The sequence below is a fragment of the Plectrocnemia conspersa genome, unplaced genomic scaffold, assembly GCF_051122295.1.
Source record: "Plectrocnemia conspersa isolate PC_06_02 unplaced genomic scaffold, ASM5112229v1 ptg000005l, whole genome shotgun sequence".
NCBI lineage: Eukaryota > Metazoa > Arthropoda > Insecta > Trichoptera > Polycentropodidae > Plectrocnemia > Plectrocnemia conspersa.
The window spans coordinates 13,513,968-13,528,043 of NW_028277169.1; the positions used below are offsets into that span (position 1 = coordinate 13,513,968).

Sequence of the window (14,076 nt, forward strand, 5' to 3'; positions counted from 1 at the left end):
CGGAGCCGTATGGGGGCCAATATAGATTTGTTATGGCCAAAACTGGTCGGCGCAGAAATAGCGGTGTTGTGACGGCTCCCTCTCTTCCGGCAAGCTTGTAAGGGTTCGGACGCGTGCCGTCGCGCGTCCGCCCCATTCTAACCATGTAAACACCGTAAACCGTTAAATAAATATTACTGCAGCGGCTCAATCTGTGTCTCATTGCCACCCGCCATCATCACCACCCCTAAACCCTCAATAACCATTTATTTTGCACAGTAAATTTAAATCAAGAAATCTTCTTAGAACAGAATCTCTACTCAACCATCTAACTACTGAGTAGTAAATAACATCCTAAAACTTCGATTCTATTTCTTGCAAAGTTGTACAATATATTTTGAACAAAATTTAGATGTGATTTAAAAAATATATTTTATTTTTATATTTATATAAAATTTAATATTTAAATAGTTTCGAAATTGGCCGCATAATAGCAAGAATTGCCAATCGCTTGTAGGCTGCATGTGGTTAGCGGGCCGCAAGTTGCAAATCCCTGTACATTATAATAATAATGTGGAATTTTAAAAATAAATCCAATTGAAAAAAATAAGATATATTTTCTTAACTCCTTTTGTAATTCTTAAAGATATAATGGTTTCTATCTGAATAATAATTTTTTTTTGTATATTACTCTCTATATCAGAGGTATCCAATCTTTTGTATACCATGCGCCAATTTTTTCACAGACAAGTTCAGATGCGCCATACAACTTAGGCTCTTTTTTTACCTTCTTACGTTCACATTTGAGGTTGTAAAATAGAGATAGGAGTAGGAACTGCTTCACTTATGGGAGGAAAAGGAATAACTCAAGCACGGAATTTAATTAATTAATTTACGTATTTTGAAAAGACACGTTTATTAGAGCACCAATCTACAATCTACAAAAGGGCACTTGATTTAAAAATGTAAATATGGATTTAGTTATGATGCCTATTTTGTACATATAGTTCGTATGGGTAGGGCGGTTAAAATAATAAGTGGGCACAAAGAAAGATTTTTAATCACAAATAAAAGCAAAAATTATTTAATTACAATTCAGTACTGACAATTATTCACAAATATTACTGAGCATTATAAATTGTTTTAGGTATTATATTATTATTTGTATATGCGCAATCTTCCTAACATATGGTTACCAGATTTTGAGAATAGTTTACCGATGGGAGGTGCCGGATGGCAATTAGACACAGATTGAGCCGCTGCAGACTACTGCAGTGGCTCAAACTTTAACTTAACTTAAGCTTTTATCAATAAACATACTAATGTTTATTGATAAAGTTACATTTTATTTACATATGAATGAGTGCGCGGGGCCCGCAGGGCGTCGACAAGAGAAGAGAAAAACCGTTACGCTAGTGTTACCTCTGCACACGGAGCAACTGTTTTGCAACTCGAGTTGCAAAACAGTTGAGCATGCAACTATTTGGTGACTGCACCCATGTACGGCAGTGCGGGTCCTCACACGAGTCGACTAAAACCAAACCAATTTTAAATCAGTCAACAACTGGTTGCATGCAATTGTTTTTCCTAGTCACAAAATAGTTGCGTTGCATGTGTCTTCACAAAAAGTTCAAGAAATGAGTGAAGAGGTCAAGTCGTAGATTGTCGTTTATGCTTCAAAATAACGTTTACGGCAGTGCCAGTCGATGATTTGTATGAGGACGTTTGTACAGCGAACTGTACAAAGTGGCCCTTATGAAACCTTTCAGTATTTATGACTGTGTCGAAGGTGAACCTTTGTTTACCTAGCTAAACCCTTCTAGAAATCGTCGGTATTTGTCTCGAGCACGTGTCCTGGAGATGGTTGCTCAGACTAGAGGCGAGGTGTAAAACCGAGTTCAAAGGAGAGTTTTGTAATTTTGTATTTGGATCAAAATATTAAAAATCTTACCTCACAGTTATTAATATTCTTTCTTCTGCAGTCACTCATTCCCTCATATTTGTGTCCATCTTCTTTATGAAAGGAGTAAGCATCCTCAACAATTCCATGTAAGAATCTTTGGTACATTCTATAGAATGCTATAAGCTTTGCGTTTGATTAAGTTGTTCTGCTGCTACAAACATATTTGACTTGACATGTCTCTGTATATAGAGATGACACCAATATTCCCTTCTTAGTGCTCTTCGTACTCTGCGGTACTGATAATAGCCAATTATATCTTCTTCATCTGAACTACTACTTGACATTTTACGAAAAATAGCTTTGTGACTACAAACTTGTAGGGAACTTTACTCCATCTGATCCAGAATCAGTGTGAGATTTTATTTTGGTTGCATACTGGTTGTGTGTATGACTAGTATGCAACGAATTTGCAACTCGAGTTTCAAAACAGTTGCTCCGTGTGCGGAGGGCCTAAAGCTCCAGGGCCACCGTTTCTGGGAATGCGCGTAGGGCTCCATGAGGCGCAGCTATGTAGTAAAATGGTGTTTGTGAACCCGTGAAATGCAAATTTGGTGTCAATACTTGCATTCCTATAATATTTAGCTATTGAGCCTTCTGTAGTCAGGTCAATGAGATTTGTATATTATATAGTAGAAAGATCTTTTGATTTTACATTGATATTTTAATCATTGAAAACCCAATAGTTATTTTTATTGTCATTCAGTCCAAGAGAATATTCATTTAACAGCATTATTAGTGAAAAACACAGTATTAGTATGAATTTTTCCAATTCTCAATGGGTCAGTGAAAAAATAATTATGAAATAGTTTTTTAGGAGGGGGGGGGGGCAACAGCAATAAGCACCAGGGCCCTGGTCCGAGTGTCGAGTCGAGTGTTTAGATCGGTTTTGTGCCATGTTATATATACCGTCACGTAAGTAAACCGTATGCCCACCTCGTACGAGAATCGTAAAAATGTGGGGGTACCTCATGACGGCTGTTAGGTTCGCGAAACTTGCCATATGAATTTTCTCAACTGGATAAAATAAACTGAGCCATTATTTTAAGATACTTTTTTTGCAAAACATTTACACTACTTTCATACAAAAATATAATAGTCCGTATTTTTATCAGTTTATTTCTGCTCGATTTTTCCTAGCCTTTTTTTTTTATCAAAAATGTGATTACTAATTATTTAACAATAAAAAAAATGACAATATAACACTGATATCTCCAGTTAATTTATTACATAATAATACATCAAATGGCAAATAAAAAAACTTTTATATGAATAATTTCGTTAACAAAAATACGTATTTTAAAGGTATTTTTAATTATTGCTGCAAAATATACAATCGAAATTTTGTTACATTGTTGAAAATAAAAATGATACATGCTTTTACGTTAGCTTATTAATTATAAACCTAATTAATTATATACAAAAGAATGATGTACAATACGTGAATATTGTTCTAATATTCAAGTTATATTTTTAAAAAAATACAAAATTACTTATCAATACACATTAAGAACAAAAACTATCAAGCTATCAGGAAATTAAACATTCAATAAACAATTTTTACATTGAACTAAAATAGAGGGATAATTTTGGGTGTAACATTGTAAGTATTGTGTATGTACATCACGCTCTTTAAACAATAAGAGCGATCAACGATAAAAAAAAATAAAAATGTATTATTACATTAATTACTTATTTATTAACACTCAAAGTAAGCCTACATTTTGAATCTCTTTAATGAGATTTATTCAGTGTAAGTTCTAAATGTATTAAAAAAAATACTTAAATTTCACACTATATATACAAGTAATATATAAATACATCCACATTTACCTCGAAATATTCGATAGCTTTATTTTACATTGGACTAATCACCACACTATATCGATGCTTTTTAATAAAAAAAGAAAGGTCATCACTTTGCTCACCATAACTCTATTTTCGGTATGTTTAATCATTTTCTCTAACGAGCCGATCACAGCATCTTGCTTGAAAGCTTTTAGCAATTGCTGATGATAATGCTTCGGCCAAATCGACAACTCTTCCCTTTGGTTTTCGTCGTTCATAACATCTAAGATGAACGTCGCTATTTGATCCATGCTCAACGTCACAGTGAACACACTGTTCTTCTTCATATTGGAGTAATCTTCGCAGATGACAATTTTGAATTTAACGATTTTCTTCAACGGATAGTTGATCTTCAGAGAGTCGGTTAAGAACTCAAAGTTGATTTTATGCGTGAATAGCAATTCCTTAAAGCGATACAATTCACCCTGTTTTGTATAGTCGTATAGATTTATATTCGGCGGTGACATCATGTCGATGGTATTTGGAATAAAGTTCAAAGCATTAGGATTGGGATGCGCAGTCGACGGCCCCATAATATTACACTGGTTCATTAGAGAAACACTTTGCGGTAAACTGGTAGGAACTTGATTTGGCATGACATTCATGTTTGGGAAGACAATCAGATAAGGATTATTTGAATTGACATTTTGTTGTATGGAATATGGCGTCGAATTAGGGTTCATTATTGGAGAGCTGCTCGCCATCAACTCCTGAGTCGGTTTGCACTTGATCAGTGGTTTCGACTGAACTGGATTTTCGGGTTTTATAGAAAATGTGTCAATTATTTTTGGTATCATTTCAACTTCCCCGTTGCGAGGAATCTTATTGGGTTGATTGAGCATAGAATCAGAGGTGTTTTTTCTCTTCGACGTTGGTTTCATTACATACGATTCGATAAAATCTTCTATAATTTTGGGGGATACAGAAACAAGTTCCGAAACACTTTCAGGAATGTGCTGAACGTATGAAACTTCGCAATCGATTGAATTATCATCATTGTCCGAAGCTATGGGTTTATCCGGAATAGAATTCGGTTTCAAGAGAGACGTTCCAGAATAGTCTGAAATATTTTGCTTCTCATCGACTAACTTCAAGTTTGACACTTTCTTTGTCATCACAAAGCCATTCTTGACGTTGGATCCAGTATTTTTTCGATGATTTACCAAACTCGCCGACAGCAGATCCAGAGGAAGGTTCTGTTTTTTCTGTTTGTTGCACCACACCGGTATTTTGGTTCCGTTTTCAATTGCCGTCCACGAAACTCTGATTCTGTTCTTTTTGATCACTTTTTGGAAGAGTGATGTTGAACACCTTTTCGGTCTCCAGTCATTGAACATATTAAGATCTGTGTTATCTGCTTGACTTAAAAATTTCAAGACAATGTTGATAATATCTGAATTAGATACACTAATTTTAGGTTTAGCTGATTTACTAAGATCAATTGTCGATGTTGGGTTTTCAGGGCGCGTATCTGTAAACATAACAATACATATATTAGGTGCACAAACTGGAAACGCTATAAAATAGCTGCCTCGATTTTGGAGACTATATTAAACAAGAGCTAGAAAATTTGTAGTTGGTTATTAAATACTGGAACTAAAAAAACATTATTAAGAAGCAACCTGTCCCTATCTACTAGTAAAAAGTTGCAATTTTCCAAGTGATAAATAAATATGATTCTATATGAATCGATTAAGTAATTTCCAAAAATTACCTTTATATGAAAACTTCTGCATTGGACGTTCTATAGGTTTTTTATCGATAGATTCATTATATAAATATTTTCCATTAGCATCGAGCCTCAACTTAGTCTTGAATGAATACATAGAATGCGGAGACGTCACGTCATATTTAAATATGCGTCTCTCATTTATATGCATATAACTTGGATTAATATTGTAGTCAACTTTCTTCATCGAAATGCCTAATGGCAGCTTTTGCATGTGTACAAAACAAGGCTTGGTTATGGTCGTTGCCATATTTATAAGTTTATCGTGTTCTTTCGCGTGATTCTTCAACTTTTCTTCGTCAGAAAGCATAGCGCCGCAAATCAAACATTTGAATTTTATCTTCCATCCTTTCTTCTGGGGCGCTTTTGCCTCTTCCTGTGGCATTAAATGGAAGTTCGGAATCGCCTTCTTCTCGACTTCCACAAAAAATTCAGACGTTTGGTCCTGTAATGGAGGGGATTTTACAGGCGGCGGGTTTGTCTCTGGTGGACTACTTTGCGACTGAATGTGTGATAAAAGTATGGGGTGACTAGCTGCTCCGTTATCAGGCGAAACAGTAGGTGGAGTTTGAGGCTGAAGCGAACCTGAAGTTGTCTGAGGTAACAATTGTATTTGAGACATTGGGGACGGTGTTTTCCGAGGCATTAATTGTATTTGAGACAATGGAGATGGTGGCGTCCGAGAAATTAATTTAATTTGAGTCGTCGCAGGCATTAACTGTATTTTAGTCAGCGGTGGTTGAGTTGTCTGGGGCATCAATTGTATTTGCGACATCGAGGATTGAGGTGGAATTATCTGGGGCATCAATTGTATTTGATACATTGAGGATGGAGTTGTCTGAGGTCGCAATTGAATTTGAGACAGCTGGGAAGGAGTTGTCTGAGGCGTAAACTGAATTTGAGACACCAGTGAAGTTGACTGAGGCAAAATTTTTATTTGAGACAACTGGGATGAAGTTGTCTGAGGCATTAATTGTATTTGAGAAAGGGAGGATGGAGGCGCCTGGATAATTGTTTGCATTTTAAGTGATTTATTAGCAGCTGGATCTTTCCTTGAATTCAGCGGCTGAAATAATTTTTCAAATTAATTATAATTTATAATTGTTAAATTGAAAGCGTTTGATGAAATTTAATACTCACTTTTATAAAGTTGTTTCTTATTTCAACCTGCCTCAATTGATAGCTCATTATTACTTCGTTGAGATCGTTCACGATGACCTTGCATTTTTGACAAATATGTTTTGGCAACCCGTCGTTTGCACTAATCTAAAAATACAATAAAAACTAATGGTTAAATAAATTATTTAAACAAAAACTTCCTTTTTCTGGTTTCCTTTAAACTGTTTAAAAATAACTCAGAATGCAGTCCGAAGAGTATGATGAATGATGAAAACAAGATGTATAAAAGCAATTGGTGACATTTTGGCAGTTTGCATTAATGAAGATAAAGGACATATAAAGGAAATTAACTTTTGTATTAAAAACTTCCAAATTTAAATTAAAAACAAGGAAGATTATGATTTTAAAAGGTATTTTTATTTTTTACTAGCTTTTTTACCCGGCTTCTCCCGTTTTTTATTTATCCTGGTATTACAAATATATTTTAATACTTAGGTACACAATATTTTTAGTTTCTTGTCTACACGTATTGCAGCAGCACGTAATTGTTTGTTGGCACGTCGCTGTTCAGCTCAACTTAAGTTGAAAATAACACAATTGACCTAGAAATGGCAGTTAGAATGTCATGTGCAAATATCACAACACTACTGTCCCGCGGGGTTAACTTAGACTTGAACGGCTTTCGGAGTTTCTCAATTCATCTCAGATAATTTGAGATATATACTGTATGAGAACAAGAGTTAAGAAAATATTTTTAAAGCATTTCACACATAGGACGCCTCTGGAATAAACAAGCGTTTTCTCGAGCAGGTACAAAGAATATAGAATAAGAGGGCATTTAACGGGAAGTTTAGAGTTTATTTATTTTTAGGTAGAAAAAAATAAAACTGCAAGGTATACATAGTTATCATAGTGTAAAACTCTCACAAGTGAACAGGATAAAGCATTTCTCTAAGCCTTCCAATATTTTTGAGTGTGCACGTATTATACACACTAACTTAGTACTCGGATATATTACCTTGCATTATTTTAGTATTTAATATATATTTTTATTATTAACGACACTTATAACAACTGATAAGTTAAGATGAAAGATAAGGTAAGATAAAACAATATTATTAAAACCCTGATAATTGTATCCAGTGAAAAATACAATAATCAATGTTAGACTTAATAACCCTAAATTTGCTAATATGTAGGGGAGCACCTATTTATGCCATAAGTTATTAAAATATTATTTCAATAAATTAGTGTTTTTCAACCTTAAATTAAAAAAAAAAAGACATATTACAAGGCCCAAAAGTTTATGACATCTTTAGGTGCCCAATACATACTGGAGATTTTCTTGATGACTTCTATAGTTGTCATCCCAGTCAAAGGGTTAAAGACAATTATTGTTTTTTAATTTAAACACATTATTTTAAACCTTTAGTTTTGCAGGAAAAATAGAATTAAAAATACTAATAATCATAAGTTGTTAAATAAACTAACATCGTTAAGATGTTGATTGAGCACACAGAGAAGTAAAAAATCACCAAAACTATATAGCTGATCTGACAATTTTTGGCAAAATAGAAAGTTCGATATTTAGGATTTCAGCAACCAAAAATAATAATGCTAATAGGTTCTTTCTGGTACGGATACTCAGACTCGGACCCGCTGGGTTTAGGTAAAAAAACCCAGTCTAAGACCTGGCGGATTCTTATTTTTGAAAATCTGGTCACTACATACCTATTTTTAATGACACACATCAAATTGATAGGTTTATACAAGTAAATCTAGTGTTAAATAACTATTGCATTAAAATCCTTACGAGATTATTAGATACAATTGAATGCAGTGGTCTTTTTAAAATTATATTTTTGAATAAAAAAAAATATACATGTAAAAAAACATATTTTTTATGGATACATTGGAACCTCGACTTACAGGTGACTAGACTTACTACTTTTTCAAAAAAAAAAAATTAAATTTGACTCACAAAAAAAAGCATTGCACAACTTAAAAATAAACTTTGTAATTAATTTAGATATTATGTATTTATCAATAATCCATTCAAATTCTTCACAGTGAAATGGATTAATGGCATTTCAATTCATTTCAATGGTGAAAATTGATTTGCTATACGATTAATTTGAGTTACGAGCTCTATCATGGAACGAATTAACCTCGTAAGTCAAGGCAATATAATATTGCGCAAATTATCCATAAACATTAAGTTCTATTGATCGATCATATATCAGCGGCGGAAATAGTATACAAGTCAAGACTCCTCAGATGATCAGTATCGAAAGAGTAAAATATTCAAATACCTGTGGAGTCACTACAACATCACATACAGAATGCAGCAAAAGACTGAGCAACTTCAGAGCTTCGTAAATAATTTATAAGTCATCTCATAACTTACACAATGTAGCTTCTTTGATTTGTTAAAAGTATGGATACCACAAACTCATTTTTTTAAAGAGTAAAAAACTACTTTGAAATAAAACATTAATCAAAATGCAAATAAACACATCAATTGTCATTAAAACCAGTCTTGTACGTATTAAATTTTTTTTTTCTACATTGGGGATTTTTAAAGAGCCTATATAGACCCCCATTAGATTGCCATCAATGAAATTATGAACGGAATCAATTTAGTCAAATTTCAGATAATTTAAAAGTAATTCAAATAATAACAATTGTGGTAAATTTAGTAGTTAAATAATTTTTTTTTTAATTATATTATTAGCACAATTTTAACATATATTCATCCTATTACCAACATCATAGAAAAAATATTATTTTTATATTCAGCCGCTCTAATAAAATTTTATTGTGATCAGTGAGTAAAATTTTTAACATGTTGGAAAATTGTATTGGCCTTTTGTTAGGCCAAAGAAGATAAACACCATTTCTCAGAAGCAGATAAGAACTGCTTTCCAAGAAGACTTGTAGATAGAAATTTCTGTGAGTCATCGAAATCTGAGATGTTTTAGTTCCGAGAATTTTTTTCCCTACACCAACGAGTTGGAGCTATGTACCGAGAAATATAGAATATATTTGTAATATTATGCTTGTTTACTAATGAAAAACAAAAACGCATTGCAAACTTGTGAAAAGCAAATCTGTGATTTAGGGAGGGTTATTTCGGCGGCAATTATCTCGCGCAGGGCAATCAGTCATCATCTATAATAATGAATAAAATAAAGATCATGAATGATAGTGACCACCATTTGATAACAAGTGAGACTAACAGTGCCGTAAACATTACAGCCACTAGGATACTCAAAAAGCTCAATACCAGGGTACCACATGAACTGAGCGTTCAAGTTAGTGGATCGAATTTCTGCTTATAATTTGTTACTTAAACAAATAATTCATCACTAGTGATGAAAAGTGGATTCAATACGTTATCTGTCGCAAAATCTGGATTGCAACCAGATGTCATGTTGTGTATCTGGGGGATCGGCAGTGTATTGTATACTAAGAGCTATCGATTCCAATAAGTACTGCACACAATTGACCAAACCGAAAGAAGCAATCAACAAGAGGAAGAGATGATAAATAGAAAAGTAATCGTGTTCCATCAAGACATTGCTAGACATGTTTATATAGAGAATTGCAAAAATTGTTGCAACTGGCTAGGATGTTTAGAATATTGTGGAGCTCTCCTAATAGTGTACATTTTTCAGATTTGAACTCCAGCCACAACCACATGGATGTTTTCGCTAAAATTTTTCTGGAATTCTTCAGCTACCAGTCTTATTTCTGGTCTACAATTTAATAGATATTTTGACTTAAGAATCACATGTTTTGAATGAAGTTGAACTAAGCTTTTACGATTTTTGAGAATGCTTTGTTCTTTGGTCATATATGTTCAAAAATTCTCATTTGAAGAATATTCTTTGGCTTAATTTAACCTAGAAAGTGAAAATATTTTTTCTGCAGTATAACGATTTTATATTATACTTTCCGAAACGAGTATTCAGAAATATCTACAAAGCAAAAAACAGTTATGTTTTAATGCAATTCTTTACAAACATTTTGCATATCAGAGCTATTACAGTGTTGTTTTCATGAGATTTCATTATATGTATATGATATATAGCACACTAAAATTTTTACTAAGATATATTGTCTAATACATATTACAACAAATAATATAAAAAATATTTTTCGGACATAATGTAATATTGGAAATTTTAACAGATCAGACTATGTATGTGTATGCCTTAGTATATTTTTTTTGTTATTTGTAATGATGCATTTTTAAGCTAAAGGGTATCTTCTCTGTTGTCTTATCATTGATGAGTGATGAATTTCTTAATGAAACAAATGAAATGAAAATGATATGTACTTTAAGGAAGGCAGTTACGAGGTACCGAAAGCACGCCGATACTCGCCTTAAAACCGAAACAATTGGAAACTTTTTCGCTGAAGGTTTCTCCGAGCGGGACGACCGGATATAGTCCGTCGCAGAGACGACATCGCTTCGGGCCTGCGCCCCCGTCCATCTCGGCTTTCGTTGACAACTACGCGCGCGTTCGCCGGTCCTAAACACTCTCTTTGTTGACCATAAAAACTGATGCTATTTATCTAATTTTTTATTTGGCAACATTTCCTTTATTTTCCATTATTTGTTTACACTATTGCCACTAATTATAGACTGTTTTGGTATATATATATTCTAATTTCAAATGTTATTTTTATGTTTTTGATGTGCTCATTTAATATGATGTAAAATTTGTTTTATAAAAAATATACTATAGGGGGCCGATTTATATATATATAGTTTTTATATTAGGCCGATAAACAGATGCTGTTGCAATACCACAAAACTGAGTTGCTGTAGAACCACTTGCCGCAATCCCACCGGAGCTTTCTCGGCAGACCACCAAGTAGGGATCTCGAGATCCCGAGCAATTTTCAATACCTGATGAGTCTCGGGATTATAAAACATAATTCCCAAATTTTCGGGATTGATTGATTTATCAAGCACAATCGAATTATTATTAACAAAATCGTTATATTAGGTGTACAAACTTGCGCGAGTTGTACGTGTAATTTGTGAATCTTTGGAATCAACGATATAGTAAATATAGTCAGAAAATTCGTAGCAACATTTAAAAGATCACCAACTAAAAATGATTCTATTCTACAAAAATATATAAAAAAAACTATCATGGAAAAGAACCACTTATATTAGACTGTAAACCAGATAGAACCGACTTTATAATATGCTGGAACGATTTTTAAAAATATGTATACAAAAAACTCTAATAGATATAAAAAAAATTCGGTGACATTTAATGAAAATTACTGGATGAAAAGTGAAGAAATTATGCAAATATTAAAACCTCTAATACCTACACTACACTCTCTGGAAGTTGACCAAGGTTGGCCAAGGACGGAGAATATAGTGCTATGGGGACCCCGAGACGACCGTCCGTTACGCAGCATAAGTGAAAGTGATTGTCCCGCTGAGCCGTGCATCCGAACTAAGCGGCGTCGTATTATAATACCGCATCCCCGCCACCACAAGCTACGCGCGGAGTGGGGATGGGGATCCTGAGACGACCGTCCGTGACGCAGCATAAGTGAAAGTGAAGTCCCGCTGAGCCGTGCACCCGAACTAAGCGGCGTTGTACAACCACACCGCCCCCCGCCACCGCAAGCAACGCGAGGAATGGGGATACTATTGCGCACCCGACCGGGATTATAAGGCGGAGCCAAAAGGCTCACATAACACATTCGACTCTGGACTTCTGACACTGCAAAACTCACTGGACTACACGGATTCTACACCTCGCCTCCTGTTTGAGCAACCATCTCCAGGACACGCGCTCGAGGTTTAATATCGACGACTGTCGAAGGATCCCAGTCAACACGCGTCAAGAACATACCGGAAGATTTCACAAGGGCCACTTTGTACCGTTCGCTGTACAAACGTCCTATCACAAATCGTCAACCGGACCTGCCGATAACTACAAGTATAGAAGCGTAACCGCGACCGCTTCAGTGCGTTACTTCGGTTGAGTTCAGTTCTGCCTGCTCTAAAATCTCTCGGAAGTTGTTTGAGGTTACCGAGAACAGGCGGTAAAGTGGGGGTAATTCAGTCAACTGCGCCAGCTTAGAGCGCTTCTGAACATTATCGGCATTTTTTCCGAGTCAAAGGGACCGAAGTCGGAGCTGCCTTTCGAGCGCAAGCGGTGAGATACTTCCCCTTTCGCTCTCTCGCGTATAAAGTGACGATAGTGAGAGAGATAATGATATGGTTTTTCGCAAACTGAGATAGAGCGAGTAACTTGGTTCAATTTCAGTATGCGCGTAGGCGTCCTATGGTTAACACGCACGTCGAGCGCTGCATCGTGGTCCCGTGGTCAAGTTATAATACCACATGCTTATCGGGGACTTCAACAGACTTACTGACATCTTTGAATATTTTAGGACACCAAAAAGGATTAATTATATTTTGGATAGTATATTCTTCTAACAGATATCGTTATTATATATTTTTTTAATATAAAATTTAATAATTAAAAAATAATTAGTGGTACTTGATTTTGTTAAAAAAAAACTTTTCGAATATCCATTATGTATTTTCCTAGATCGGTTTATATACATGTCACACCATAACAAATTATTTAGAATCGATGGCGACAAAGTCTAGGATAGTCCCACATGTGGTGCTCGTATTCTGAAGTATTATTTTTATGTTTTATGGCATTTTGCAAAAGCCGTCTAAGATTTTGCGTAAATTGAATATTTACGAACGAAAAGTTTTCATTGATATTGTATTGGTGAGTGCCCACGCAAACTTTTATAATTATGAATAGCGTAATTTTAATAATATGACAATTTAAAAATTGCGATTATTTCGCACTTTTTTTGATCGTGCGCAAATATGCCGGATGTACGTGACAGCAGCCGCCGTCCGAACATTATCCACGCCGCGAAGCGCGCGGGCATATGAAATCCGCGACAGTGTGGGCGCTTACTCGAAGTCGTAGATCTCGGCCGACTTCAGTTGTAGTTTCGGTTCGGACAACTTCCAGAGAGTGTAGTGGAGGCATAAAATTAGCAGTCGAAGCACTCTGCCGACATGATACCAACTTGTGCTCAGTCGATGCAATTTTTAAATTCAGTTTCAGACAATTGATCGAGCTTAAGTCTGCATTAAGCAAAGATTTATTAATTTCTCTACGAAAACATGTAGAAAAATGAAGCCAAACAGATTTAACTGATAACTAAAATATTTATTTAACCCTTCATCATTCAATGACAAAAAATAACTCGTTAAACTATAAAATAAACTATTCAAAAACTTATTAAAAGATTTAGTGTAGAAAAAGGTGAAGATATAATCGAAATATCAGAGGCACTAATAACGTCCTCAATCGAATTTATTTCAACGCAGTCATCCCACATAAAACCCCTATCAAGTGAACAATAAGCA

At 34.7% G+C, this 14,076-nt stretch overlaps 1 protein-coding gene across 1 annotated transcript; it reads right to left on the reverse strand.

Annotated features, from left to right (window-relative positions):
- Nucleotides 1-3,131: 3,131 nt before the first annotated feature.
- LOC148234904 (uncharacterized) lies at nucleotides 3,132-11,185 on the reverse strand. Its single transcript, XM_088185308.1, has 4 exons — nucleotides 11,024-11,185; nucleotides 6,657-6,782; nucleotides 5,502-6,582; nucleotides 3,132-5,258 (listed from the first exon to the last, which is right to left on the reverse strand). Exons 1-4 carry the CDS (start codon nucleotides 11,132-11,134, stop codon nucleotides 3,811-3,813), a joined length of 2,766 nt encoding a protein of 921 aa, XP_088041434.1. The 5' UTR covers nucleotides 11,135-11,185; the 3' UTR covers nucleotides 3,132-3,810.
- Between the last annotated feature and the right edge of the window lie 2,891 nt (nucleotides 11,186-14,076).

What these genes read in the sequence shown, in the direction of transcription:
- LOC148234904 (XM_088185308.1), bottom strand. Translation starts at nt 11,134, where the DNA reads ATGGACGGGGGCGCAGGCCCGAAGCGATGTCGTCTCTGCGACGGACTA. An exon ending in CCAATTGTTTCGGTTTTAAG is followed by an intron (nt 6,783 to 11,023) that starts GCGAGTATCGGC and finishes TTGTATTTTTAG; the next exon opens with ATTAGTGCAAACGACGGGTT. An exon ending in GCAGAAGTTTTCATATAAAG is followed by an intron (nt 5,259 to 5,501) that starts GTAATTTTTGGA and finishes TTATGTTTACAG; the next exon opens with ATACGCGCCCTGAAAACCCA.